Raw genomic sequence first — 14,412 nt, forward strand, 5'->3', positions numbered from 1 at the left:
ATGTAATAATAAATTAAGGCCCTATTATAAAGCACAAATGTGCTTAGGCCTAAAAGGAACAGAGCACTATCAACATGAATGGTAGTAGGGAGAAAAAGTGGGAGGATATCATAGAATTTGTCAGAGCTGCACGATTAATCGTTGAGAACCATTATCGCGATGTTTTTTCTCCGTTGCGATCTTCACAAAATATTTCCCGATTCTTTCTATGCAGAGAATTCTCTGCTCTGCTAAAGAAAGGGAAAAAAAAATTCTTCTGCCAAGAATCACAACATTCTTTAGCAGTGGAACTTAAGTATAAACATTGTAATGATTTGTCCTTTAGATCAGAGGAATACACTTTGGTGTGTAAGGCCGGTTTCACGCTGGGGCGGTGGGTACATCGGCGGTAAAATGCTGATATTTTTAGCGGCGCTATTCGGCCCGCTAGCTGGGCGGTTTTACCCACGCTTGCAGCCGAAAAAGGGTTAAAACCGCCCGCAAAGCCGTTGGTATAGCTGCGCTGCCCCATTGATTTCAATGGGCAGGAGCGGTGTATACACTGCTCCAAAGATGCTGCTAGCAGGACTTTTGTCAGCGTCCTGCTAGCGCACCGCTCCAGTGTGAAAGCCCTTAGGCTTTCACATTGGAGACACAGCAGCGGCTGTTTCAGGTCATTTTGCGCAATAGTGCCTGCAAAACAACCCAGTGTGAAAGGGGTCTTAATGAGGGAAGTTTAACCACTTTAAACACTAAACCTTTTCCTGACATTGGTTGTTTAAAATCCTTTTTTTTTTTTTCTTTTTTTTTTTTGCTAGAAAATTACTTAGAATCCCCAAACATTATATATTTTTTTTTTTTTTTTTTTTTTTAGTAGAGACCCTAGAGAAAAACATGGTGGTTGTTACAATATTTTATGTCACACTATATTAGCGCAGCAGTCGTTCAAATGCAATTTTTTGGGAAAAAGTTACACTTTAATGAATTAAAAAAATAACCAGTAAAGTTAGCCCATTTTTTTTTTTTTTTTGTATAATGTGAAAGATTTTATGTCGCGAGAATCGTGAGAGAATCGTGATCTTTTTATTCTAAGCAAAAAAAATCGTGATTCTCATTTTGGCCAGAATCGTGCAGCTCTGTCAGTCATGTGTGGTTAAGTCCCAGCACCACAGTTGAGAGATGGGGATAGGGTGTTGTCACCCTATATAAAGAGAGCTCCTGAACAAGGAGCTTCATGATGAATTAAAATAGAAGTATGGGTTTTCTTCTTTTTTTTTTTTTTTGTCTACTTTTACCTTGGTGGATGCAGCATCTGTCCCCCAGCGCCTGAGAACCGATCGATCAAACACCGCTGATCGCCCGGTTCTCACCGCTCTGTGAGCAGAGGGCTGCTGTCAGTCACAGCTCTCTGCTCTGCCCCCTTACACTCACTGGAGTACTGGGCTGTGGAGGGGGCAAGAGCGGCCGGCTCAGTCTCTCAGGGGCTTGCTAAGAGGCTGAGTCAGGTGCCAGTCCAGGGATCTGGGCGGATCCCGGGTCTCTATGGTTGTGATGGCTCCCAAGCCTGGACCGACACTGTGACGTCAGCAGAGAGCGGACTTCAGCCCGATCTCTGCTGAAAACGGGTCACAGGAGTGCAAAACTAACTGCACTCCTGTGATCCACAGGGGAAATACAGCCAAATGCGCTTTGGCTGTATTTCTCTTATTTGTTTGAGGATTTAGTGACTGGATTTACATATACTCTAAGCAAAGCGGTGGAGACTGCAGTGAAATATTGAGCTCCCTCTAGTGGCAAATAAGCAAATCTGTTTAAAACCTTGTGCGCAATAAAAATACATCATACCTTTGTTTTAATCTATGGGGGGATCTTATATCTAAATGATCACACTGCCAAGTTGCACAAGAAAAAAAATGGGCAGGGGTCCTGCTACTCTTTACCAAGGGGCTGAGAGAGGTGGGAAACATCCTTATAATATAGGATTATCCTTTTTTTTTTTTTTTTTTGACATTTTACTATTATTTAAAATTGCTTTCCGTTTTCCATCAGGTGAAAACGCCAGTCTCTGAGGCAAGAAAGACGCCAGTGACGCCAACAACTAGTCCTAGCACCAACACCCAGTTCATACCGATCCACCATCCTGGAGCTTTCCCTCCCTTGCCTAGCCGGCCTGGTCAGTTCATGTTCATATTTTTTTTTTTTTTTTTTTTTGTGTGTGTGTATTGGTTATGCAGCCTTTAAGCTCTCCCAATATTCACTTTTATTATGGACTTTTCCTCTTTAGGTTTTCCTCCTCCTGCCTATGTCATCCCACCACCCGTGGCATTTACCATGAGTTCTGGCTATACCTTTCCTCCTGGGGTCAATGTTCCAGGATCCTTCTTGCAACCTTCATCTCATTCAGCTGCTGGAAACCAGGGTCCTCCTGGCAAACAGTCCCACATTCCTTACAGTCAGCAGCGTCCTTCAGGTCCAGGGTCAGGAAACCAGGGAACACTTTGCAATCAGTCAAATACACAGGCTCCGTCCAATTCTCCTACTCAGCCCAGCAATCAGACTGCAGCACAGCTACAGATTCAAGTAATGGCTCAGCAGCAGCAACAGCAGCAGCAGCAGCAACAGCAGCAGTCTCCCACTAAACCTATACAAGGACTGGGCAAGAACCCACATCACCACAATCTTCAGGTATTTACTAAAATTGAATCTAGATGGTAGCTGATGCTTGTCTAAACTGTAACATAATTGACGACCAAGGGCTGCACTGTGTAATTTTTTTTTTTTTTTTTTTATACCTAGGTATATAGAAGATTAATGTACACGAGCTCTAACTGCCTTGCATTTTTAGATTTTACCAGTGATATGCACATAACTAATTCATGAAGGAGTTGAGTGGAAGGGGTGTGCACCTTTGGCTTACTTTCTTTTAAGTTGCTGAGCATGCTAGCGCTATCTATCTCGCTGGTGTGTACATTTCAGGGTTGCATTTCCTTAAATTGGCATTGAACCAATTGAGTGTCCAACTGTCAATGTTGCCATTACTTCGTAATTCAGTAGTATGCCATCAACAAAACTTTTTTTGTCCATCTAAAATTATTTACTAAAAAAATGTGTATTATATCTGTGTGTGTGTGTGTGTGTGTGTGTGTGTGTGTATATGCACTCACTGGCCACTTTTATTTAGGTACACCTGCTTAATTGCTTTGTAACACAAATTGCTAATTGGCCAATCACATGGCAGCAACTCAATGCATTTTGGCATCTACATGTGGTGAAGACAACTTGCTGAAGTTCAAACTGAGCATCAGAATGAGGAAGAAAGGGGATTTAAGCAACTTTGGCGTGGTTGTTGGTGGCAGACTGCTGGTCTGAGTATTTCAAAAACTGATTATCTGCTGGGGTTTTGAAGCACTACCATCTCTAGGGTTTACAGAGAATGGCTCCAAAAACAGAAAATATCCAGTGAGCGGCAGTTGTGTGGATGAAAATGCCTTGTTGAGGTCAGAGGAGAATGGGCAGACTGGTTTTAGATGATAGAAAGGCAACAGTAGCTCAAATAACCACTCGTTACAACCAAGGTATGCAGAATACCATCTCTGAATGAACAACACATCGAACCATGAAGCAGATGGGCTACAGCAGCAGAAGACCACACCATGTTCCACACCTGTCAGCTAAGAACGAACAGGAAACAGGCTACAATTCGCACAGGTTTACCAAAATTGCTCAATAGAATATTGGGAAAATGTTGCCTGGTTTGATGAGCCGCAATTTCAGCTGCGACATTCAGATGGTAGGGTCAGAATTTGGCGTAAACGACATGAAAGCATGGATCCGTCCTGCCTTGTATCAAGGGTTCAGGCTGGTGGTGGTGGTGTAATGGTGTAGAGGGATATTTTCTTGGCGAACTTTGGGCCCCTAATACCAATTGATCATTGCTAATGAAAAGGGGGGAACGTTGGAGTGGACTTTATAGGTACCAGAAAAGGAATACAAAATATTAGAAAAATAATTTATTATACAAAGATATAAACAATTGACAATATAACATTAAAAACAAATAGCGTTGGCTTCCAATAAAATAAGCCACACATATTATGTATATTACTCCCTATTGCTGCTTAAATATGGCAGGTCGACTTTTCGCTTCATCAGGACCTATATGCCTGACACCAAGCAGAGGGATTCTGCACAAGAAAGGAGAAATAATCCTATTTCAAATATGGACAATGGGTACAGATATACATATCAAAAGGTGAGATGTCCCAGAAAGGTATATAAGTGATGCATAGAGGAAACCACTCACTTAGAACAGCATAACTCTCATACGCATGACATGCCCCACGCCTTCCCCGGGTGCCTGGATGGTACCAAGAATCAGAAGGATGCCCAGAGGGGTCAATCAATCTATACAATATAAAAATATGCATACTCTAAATAATCCAAAAGCCTTGGGATGGAATTAGAAAAAAAAAAATAATGATAATAAGTAGCCCTAAATTCAGCAAATACTTACTTGGCTATTAGATGTAAAAGTTTCCAATTGATCATTGTTTAAACGCCACAGCCTACCTGTTGCTGACCATGTCCATCCCTTTGACTACAGTGTACCCATCTTCTGATGGCTACTTCCAGCAGGATAATGCACCATGTCACAAAGCACAAATCATCTCATCACTGGTTTCTTGAACATGACAATGAGATCACTGTACTCCAATGGCCTCCACAGTCTCCAGAACTCAATCCAATAGAGCACTTTTGGGATGTGGTGGATTGGGAGATTCGCATCATGGATGTGCAGCCGACAAATCTGTAGCAACTGTGTGGCGCTATCATGTCAATGTGGACCAAAATCTCTGAGGAATGTTTCCAACACCTTGGTGAATCTATTTCACGACGAATGAAGGTAGTTCTGAAGGCAAAAGAGGGTCCCACCCGGTACCTAATAAAGTGGCCTGTGTGTGTGTGTGTGTGTGTGTGTGTGTGTGTGTGTGTGTGTGTGTGTATTTTTATTATTTATATTACACACGCCCACATAGGTAAAGAAGAACATTGTGCTGAAGTTACCCTTTTTAAAGTTGCTATAAAAGAAAATTGCTTCTCTTCTTATTAGATATTATGTCAAAGTATTTAGCAGTATGTAAGAAGCTTGCTACTTAGCACAGCACTTCTTCTTCTAGTTAGTAGTGGTTTATGTTAGTTTTCCTAATGCTGACTACTCTTGGCAATTTGGTAGCTTTCCGTCCGCTTTTTTTCTGAAAATATAACTGTGTGCAGTTTAATGTTTTCCTCTTGCATTAAGTCTTTTTATTTCTTAGTACTCACAGGCAGCAGACCCTTCCAAGCAGCTATGGAACAATCCTCAAGTCTCCAACTCACTGGGAAAACTGATGCCACCAACCATGAAGCAGAATTACTTCATGGACGGCCGTTTGCCCACTGAGCCTATGAGCATGCTGGAGCAGTGCCTGCAGCACCCGGTCATGCAGCAGCCTCTGGAGAAGAAGGTGAAGCCTTTCCATATGGATACATATAACCACAGCTCTGCCGAAATGAAGATTTCAGACTTCTACTGGGGGGACCAAAGTTCTTACAATCTAAATGACAACCGAAGCTTCCTGGCACAGCAGTCTGTTAATAACCAAAGGAGCCAGCGCCAGCCTACTGGCTATCGTACAGGCCAGGATGCAGTGACTAGATTGCCGTTTGAGGTAAGACATGTGTACGGGTCTGTAAAAACTTTCATGATCCATCAACCTCCTTACTGCCATCCTCCATCTTAAGGGAACAGCTTATAGTTCAGTAACATTTCAGACAGTGTTGTACATCCAACCTTTTATGAAGGCTGTTTTTTTGTTTAAGGTTGACTGTGCTCCTGTGCACAAAGCCAAGTCCATAGAGAGGTTTGGTGTGTAGAAATTAGATGGAGTTCATAGAGTCCTGACTTGAACCCTCCTTGAACACCTTTGAGAAGTATTGGAATGCCAATTCCGAGCCAGGGCTTCTTGTCCAACTTCGGTACCTGACCTCACAAATGCTCTTTTGACTGAATAGGCACACATTCCCACATCCCCACTAAATTCCATTTGTGCAGTTATATAATCAAGAAGCAATACATGTTTGGGTATTGATTTACTGTTCAATGATTTGTAATTATGTCCCAGTCAGTCCTGTGATCGTGAAGGGACTGCTAAGCTCCGTACGTATGGGCTGAATGCTGGGGGAACAACAGCCGGTTCATCAAAAACGGGCCGACATTCGACCCATGTGTACGGCAGCCGGCCCCACAGAAGCCGGCCGAGCATGCTGGAAAACCAGCAGTCGACCGGCTCCCAATCAGCGTTTTTAGCCAATAGCTGAGAGCGCTGATCTGAGTGTTTTGGGTGTGGGGGGGGGGGGTTGGGGGTGCGTCCCCCAGTCAGAACAAAATTGCTCAGTGGGGGAGATTGCTGTACGTCAGATTGTTGGTACAGCGGCTCCGACCGGAGCCGATCGTTTTCCTTTTTTTTTTTTTTTCGTTTAGCCTGCTGGTTTGAACGGACAAAAACGCAGTGTGTACCAGGCTCTAGGCTTTGCACGTTGATTGCAACAGCACAGTTGATTTAAGAATACATTCCCAATATGCTGATTAGACAGTAAAGGAGTAGCAGAAAATTTAATTATCACTTTTTGCTCTCACCTTCTGCCATAATGTTTACTCTTTGTACTTGTGCACTTCAGCTGAGCTTGATTGGCTGCTAATGTCGGCCTGCTCTCTCCCAGTCTCAGTGATGCTATACAGGGGATTACAGGATGATATCAAGACAAATTCAGAGTTGCATTAAAAAATTTAATAATTTTTAACAAATACATAATTGCTTCAATAAGTTTCCTTTCTCATTTGCCCAAAGTTCATCTTTAAACAATGTAGTATTCTTATTCTGTCACCTAGCTATATCAGAGAACACGAAGCCAAAAGATTGTAACACAGTATTATTCTTTCATTAAAGTAAAGGTCACCTTTCATAACATGTTACACCCATATTCAGGGTGTAAGATGTTATGAATGCACCGGCGCCAGCCCCCCTGCTGTGACCACAGATCGGGAATCTTCTCCCTGTGTTTGCTGCCACACTCATTCACAGTCCTCTGTGAATGAAAAACTGCAAGGTTCGGCACTGTGGTAGTTCATTGAGACTTCCTGTCAGAATGTACCGCCTTCGTCATACGAGGTACGATGAAGCTGACAGATCTGCTGATCACTGGTGCAGTGCTTCACAGACTCCTGCAACAAAAAATAATAAATGCTCATTTTTTTTTACCTGAAAAAAATATGCATTTTCTTCTTTCTTTTTTTTTTTTTTTTTTTTTTTTTTTTTTTTAAGTGAACTTATCCTTTAAATATAAATCTCTCCAAAGGGGTTGCAGACAATAAAATCTTGACAGAGGTGTAAATACTCTTGAAGGGAGGTTTGGGAAGAGTTTACTACTGTCTGGATCCCCATTAGGGAGATTTCCTTTCTCTTCTAGTCTCATTGACCACCATTACTGGAATAGGAAATGGGACATTTCCCCAACGGTAAACAGATTGCGCTACAATTTTACCAGCAATTTTCCACACTATCCAAAGCATAGAAAAAAGTTGACTGAAGTACCATATTAAGATGAGGTGAAGGGTCTAAGGCAGGCCATATACGGAGCAAATTTCTTTCCTGCAACCAGCCATTGTATTCTCCCGGCGGGGACGGCAGTGATTATTGCTTGCGGCTATACCAGCCACTACCGATAATCGTATGTAAAATCCGGCATGCTGGTTGTACCCAAGTTGCTTGATCAACTTTGTACATTCAGCCTGCCCATACATGGTTCGAATCTAGTCCGGTTCCTGCTTAATTGGCCAAGATTCAAACAGTCTACGGCCGAAGGCTGCATTCACATTGTCCGTGTGCACCGCAGGGCACATGGTAACACACACAAGTGTGAATGGGGCCCATTGTTTTTTTTTTGTTTTGTTTTTTTTTTACACCAAATGGCAGTGCATACATATAAACCATCCACATGGGAAAGAATGAGATTTCTAGTTGTAAAACGGCAATACCCATGCAATTTTCTGTATGAAAACAGACAAGTGGCAATAGGCTCTTAATCCTTCAAGCAAACACCTCCTTTACACTACAGGACTTTTATTCTAAGACCCTGGGTTATATGCAGCTACCTTTCTGGAGATTGAACACTTGCATTTGCTAGGGCCATCCCCAGAAGCAGTTTCTGGATTGGTTACTCTCAGTGTGTACCTTGGGGACCATACCCAGACCACACTGTGTGGGGCTAGTCTGTTATGTTTGCTTCGGGCATTAGATCCTGTGTCAGGCGCTCACTTTGGCACTCAGTGCAACATTTGCAGTTAGTCCCAGGGTGTGCTATACAGGTCCAGGGCTGAGGTCCATTTCTGTGGTTTCCAGACCCCGAAGACGTATGCCCACTGTGATCTGGACCTATATTTCCCGTGTATAGTTACACTGTTTCCTGGCTTTTACTAACACAATCGCAGTGCATGGCACATTCTGCTGTTCTATAGACAGAGGTCTTGGGTGGTATTCACTTTATTGTGATAACCCCTGTCGCTTTGTTGCTAACAACATTTCTCAGCACAAGCAATTTAAACTTGACCGTTTCTTTTCTTCTGTCCGTACTTAGTCTCAGGATTATGTGGTAACTGTGCCATGTCTCCTGGAGGATGTCTTCCTACCTGCCTTTTCTGCTGAAAGCACACACAGCTTGTTTTTGCACTCCTGCTGCCATCTTCTACAGACACAGACTCTAGGGAGCTCTGGGACAGAAGGGTCGAATAGCATGCATTCGGGGGGGCAGCCTACAAGAAACTTTAACCACTACTACCGCTCAGGGTTCTCCTGTCTTGAAGCAGTGTACTATTATGACACGCAAACTGTAAACTCTCAGCATGTCTTAGAGCCTTAGGTTTCCAGAAGCCAGAAACTCATGTCTTTTTTTCATCCTGATCTCATTCAGGATTCAGAAGTGGAACCTGCTTTCCTTGAGGATATGATTGTGGAGAGTATTGAAACCGCTTATTTTTAAGCATCGATTGCAGGGAATTTTCCCGAATGGGTGTAAATCTGACAAGCCAGCTGTCAACTGTCAAGCTGTACGGCTGACTGATCACCTTCAAACTTTTACAGTAAATTGCGGTTGCTGTGTTTAGGAAAAAAGCTAATGGAACACCATCAGTGATCTGCAGTATTAGAGACGAAAATATGATATGCCAAACGGGGCTATGTGCCAAATACTGGACTTAAATCCCTAAACAGATTTGTTTATGTACCAAAATGTCTATCTACACATATCTGTTTGACTTCAAATCAACATTTTCTGCGTTTTTCAATTAGTAGCACTAACATTCGGGCTTGCCTCTGTACTGAGTGTTCACAAAAGTGCTTGCCTTGCTTCTCATTCTTTGTGAGCCTAGGGCATTCATGTGATTTACCAGGACAAACTTTTACCAATGTACAGAAGACTATTTTGTTTTTCAAACCTTTCCCTGGATAATTAATTTTCCAAATTCTGCTCTACAGGCCTCACACCACCTGGAATATCTTAGTATAATCTTGGGCAAAGCTTAAGCCAGAAATTTCCATCCCCTAGGGAAAGTTGCTTCCCTAAGGTCGAACACATGGACCCTCAAACCACCACCATTCAATTCGCTTCTGCATGATGGTTCTAGGCTTGATGGTAGCCTCCTTCGAGGCAGTTTCATTTGGCCAGTTTCTCTCCAGAACTCTTTAATCCAATATACTCACAATGTAGAGCAATCTTCTGGCCAGCCAGACAAAGCTCTCCCTGACTTGGTGGATCTTCACTTTTGCCCTAGAATTGGGAAAGTCTTTCCTTCACACATCCTGGAAGGTGGTGGCAACAGATGCCAGCCCTACAGGCTGGGGTGGAGTTTACAGTACCCTGTAACAGTTTTATAAAGTTGGCTGTCCAAGCGACCTGGCCCCCACAAGATTTAAGTCTTCCCATAAACATCCTGGAACTGAGAGTCATTCAATTGGACCCCTTTAACACTGGGGTGTTATTGAGGAGCTAAAGGGCTAAAAATAGCACCTGAAAAATGCTTCCCCTGCAGCCCCAGTGTGAAAGCCTGAGCTTTCACACGGGGGCGCTGCGCTGGCAGGACGTTAAAAAAAAAAAAAAAAGTCCTGCATACAGCATCTTTGGGGCGTTGGAGGAGCGGTGTATACACGACGCCTGCCCATTGAAATGAATTGGCACAGCTGCCGAGGGGCCTGCAAAGTGCTTCGGCAGCGGCGCTTTTAGGGCGCATTTAACCCTTTCTTCGGCCTCTGAAACAACGGTAAAGCACCGCTAAAACTAGCGCCACTTTCCTGCCAATGCTGCCCGCGGCTCAGTGTTAAAGGGCTCTTGTGTCTACAATACTGGACCTCCATTCTGCAAGGTCACAGTTCGGACAAGGCCATGGCAGTGGCCTACATAAACCATCTGAGGGGCACCAGTGGTCAAGCTGCTGGGCGGCCGCGAATAGGCTTGGAGAGTGTGGGGGGGTGGAGGAATTAGTGGCAGTGCTGGGGGGAGTTCTGATCAGCTATCTTAGGTGCTCTTGATCAAGGTTATCTGATCTGAGAACTGTAGTGGGGACTTTAATGGCACCTATAATCACGGCCAGTGTTACTCACTGTGTCTCGGGCTCCATGGTGTCTCGCAGCAGTGACACCTATGCCGAAATCAGGAGATAGGGTCTCTCCCATCCCTCCCACTTCACGTTCCTCATCAGTCAACTGTCTCTAGCCTCCCCTCCCCAGATATGCCTTGAACTGAATGGGCGCCCACAGGCTCCAGGGACAGCCCTGCTGGGTGGCCGCGAAAAGTCTGGGAGAGTGGCGCGGGCTCCAGGAACAGCCCGGGATTCGGCCACCCCTGGCAAATTGGCATTTCACCCCCGAAGGGGTCGCGACCCACCTGTTGAGAACCGCTGCCTTAGGACCTCAGCCTGGTGCTCTCTCTGTACATCAGCTGTTGGCAGTTCTGTTTGCTATTTTGTTGCCCACCCCACAGTTTAGTGCTTGGGTAAATCCTATGGTCAAATAAAGAATACAAGCCCTGTGTTGACATGTACTGTATGATTGAGATAAAAGGAATTTTTGACTTCTAAATTCCTTCTCTTGGGATACAGTACAGGATACAGGTCCCTTCCCCTCTGTGTCTTGATCATTCCTTATTGCTTGCTTAAAAAAAAAAAAAAAAAAAGAATCCTCATAAAGTGGTCAGAGTTAAATGGTGCGCCCTGTGGGTGGCCCTAGCCCTAGAAGGGTGCCCAGTCAGCTGGACGTAGTTGCATATAACCAATGGTCTAAGAATACAATTCTTGTACTGTACTCCAAGAGAAGGAATTTACAGGTAAGTCAAAATTCCTATTTTAATGACTATTAAAAAAACAAAATGCAAGATGACTTATATAAATGACTTATATACTGGTCTTGTCTAGACCTGAACAGCTTCTTTATATGATGCAGCTTAGTCTTTGTGGTACAAAGAATCCTAAACCGCTACCATATTAGAAGCTAAGGATGATATTAAGTTTGTGTATAGATAGTATACTTTATGGAGGTATGCTGTGCTGCCATTTTCTTCTATCCCCAGAATGTGCCCTTTCATCAATTTCTTTGTTTTATATAACCTTTTCTATCGTAATCTCTCCATTTTATTTTTCTGCTTTCTCTCCTTTTTTTTTTTTTTTCTCCCTTCCTTTTTTCTGCCTGTCTCTCTTACTAGGAACCCAAGCGTTCCCCTCTCCTGCCCCCGGACCTGTTAAAGAGTCTGGCTGCTCTAGAGGAGGAGGAAGAGCTGGCTTTCTCCCCTCCTCCTGATCTGTACCCAGCTCTGCTCGGCCCTCTGGCCAATCTCCCTGGACGAAGCCTCTTTGTATGTATTTAGTGTGTTGGACTCTTTCTCCTTTGCTGCTTTCTGTCTTCCTATCATGTCTTTTTTTTTTTTTTTTGTTTGTTTTTTTTTCTGCAACATGTCACATGTAGATGTTGGTGTTACTAAATAATTTTGGAATATTAAAGTACTACTTTTTTATTTTATAATTGATGAGGTATTATAAAGTGATGCTATTGAAGAGTTGGTTCCTGTAAAGATGAACACGCATACACCATGGTCACACAGCTGTGTCTCTAGCTCCATTTGAATAGGGTCCCTCACGATTCTCTAAGCCAGGGGTCTCCAAACTTTCTAAACAAAGGGCCGGTTTAAAGTCCTTCAGACTTCAGGAGGGCCGGATTGTGGCCATCGGGAGTACAAAATGTCCCAGCATCAATGGGCTTAAACAATCCTCCATCATTGGTGTCAGTGGGAGGAATTGTGCCCCATCATTGGTGTCATTGGGCCCCCTGTGGTGTCATTGGGAGGAACATGTGCCCCATAATTGGTGTCGGTGAGCAAAATGGCACCCTAAGGGCCAGATAAAAGCTAGCAAAGGGCCGCAATTTGGAGACCACTGCTCTAAGCTGATGCCCCATTTTACACTAAGCTTTCTGCCTCCTAAAAAAAAAAAAAAAAATGTATTTTTTTTTTTTTTATATGGGAAGCCTACCCCATACAACACCCTATGGTGTCTTTTCACCCCTAATAGAATGGTCTCTTCCCTCGGGGGTTCTCTCCTTCAATGGTTCACATGGGTGGGTCAATGCATCCCTGTATGTATAATCGTAGTAGTGTCTCACTAGGGCCTGTGTGGTAGCAGTAACTTGGTTGTGGAGATTAAACATCTAAACCAGCCTTTCTCAACCTTTTTCAACACAGAGAAACCCTTTAACCACTTCAGCCCTGGAAGGATTTGCCTCCTTAATGACAGGCCATTTTTTGTGAAACGGCACTGCGTGGCTTTAACTGACAGTTGCGCGGTTGTGCGACGCTGTACCCAAACAAAATTGATGCCCTTTTTTTCCCCACAAATAGAGCTTTCTTTTGGTGGTATTTGATCACCTCTGCGTTTTTATTTTTTGCGCTATTAACAAAGAGCGACAGTTTTGAAAAAAAAATTTTCTTTTTTGCTATAATACTTATGCAAAAAAAAAAATAAATATATATATATATATATATATATATATATATATATATATATATATATATATATATATATATATATACATATATATATATATTCATCAGTTTAGACCGATATATATTCTTTTACATATTTTTGGTAAGGAAAATCGCAATAGGCGTATATTGATTGTTTTGGCGCAAAACCAATCGCGTCTACAAACTATGGGATTTAGGGACTTTTATTTTTTTTAATCGTTTTTACTAGTAATGACGGCGACCTGCGGTTTTTTAGCTGGACTTTTTGGGGACCAGTGACATGACATTGATCAGTGCTATAAAAATGCAGTGATCAATGTGAAGGGGTTAATAATAGGGGGCGATCCAGGGGTTAAAATGTGTGTGCTAACTGTAGGGGGGGGAGTTGGCAGGGATATGACAGAGATCACTGTTCCCGATGACTGGGAACAGTAGATCTCTGGCATGTCCCCTGTCAGAACGGGGATCCACCTTGTTTACGCTGGCAGATCCTCGTTCTGCCTCTGTACTAGGTGATCGTGGCTCGCCGACGAGCATAGAGTCCGCCCGAGCCACCGTACAGCTATTTGCGCAAGAGAGCCAACCTGCCACCATATAACGACGACGACTGGTCAGCAAGTGCTTAAATAACTTTATGGTCTTAGGGAACCTCTGCTAGAAATTACTATATCTACATCTCACGATACATTAATGTGATGTATACCCCCCAACTAAAAAGATCAGTGTTGTCGGTGGGAACTTACCTGAGAGGCAAAAATTGCTAATTGCTCAGGGAACCCCTAGCAACCACTGGAGAAACCCTAGGGTTTCATGGAATCGTGGTTGAGAAACACTGATCTAAATAGAGGTCAATTAATGATCCAGGTTTGTATAATAAACCAGATTCCACCAGACAGTACATTTTGATTGTCCTTGAGTTTATGGTAAACATATTGTATGTCCTATAATATTTTTAGATATTTTGCTGCATGAAAAAGACTGGTAACCTAGAATACTAAAGTCAGACAGCCAGGCAACTAGCATTTTTAGAAGGTTAGAAATGGCAGACTGCATATATTTCCCAGCATAGTTTTCCATTAGCATTTTCTAAGTGGTAATATACATATTGGACCTTATCTTACAGAAGGTTATGGAAGGTGAACATTTTTGTGTAGCTCATAACCAGTCATAGTATTGTCGCAAGGGAAACAGCTAGAATCCAGTTGCTTTGGGCAACATAGACCTTTTCTTTTTGGGTTCCATTAGAAAAAAAATGGAATGAACCTTATATGTACATGGTGTCTTCTGTTTTTTTTTTTTTTATTTCCAGTAAAAGAATAATAGCACTTCAGT

The 14,412-nt window shown here is 42.9% G+C and overlaps 1 protein-coding gene across 3 annotated transcripts in view; it reads left to right on the plus strand.

The window, feature by feature from the left end:
- Window positions 1-14,412, plus strand: part of SMG7 (SMG7 nonsense mediated mRNA decay factor) — a 145,864-nt gene that overhangs the window by 117,543 nt on the left and 13,909 nt on the right. For 2 of the 3 annotated variants that reach the window (XR_012235341.1, XM_073593366.1), the window contains exons 15-18: window positions 2,029-2,152; window positions 2,264-2,664; window positions 5,295-5,687; window positions 11,767-11,916. Coding sequence is in view for 2 of the 3 variants with exons in the window: in XM_073593366.1 (XP_073449467.1) it covers window positions 2,029-2,152; window positions 2,264-2,664; window positions 5,295-5,687; window positions 11,767-11,916 (1,068 nt within the window). In the remaining variant the exon portion in view is untranslated. The remainder of the gene's footprint in view (window positions 1-2,028; window positions 2,153-2,263; window positions 2,665-5,294; window positions 5,688-11,766; window positions 11,917-14,412) is intronic. The other variant, XM_073593367.1, reaches the window with a different exon arrangement.

The sequence above is a fragment of the Aquarana catesbeiana genome, linkage group LG07 (genome assembly GCF_042186555.1).
Source record: "Aquarana catesbeiana isolate 2022-GZ linkage group LG07, ASM4218655v1, whole genome shotgun sequence".
Lineage (NCBI taxonomy): Eukaryota > Metazoa > Chordata > Amphibia > Anura > Ranidae > Aquarana > Aquarana catesbeiana.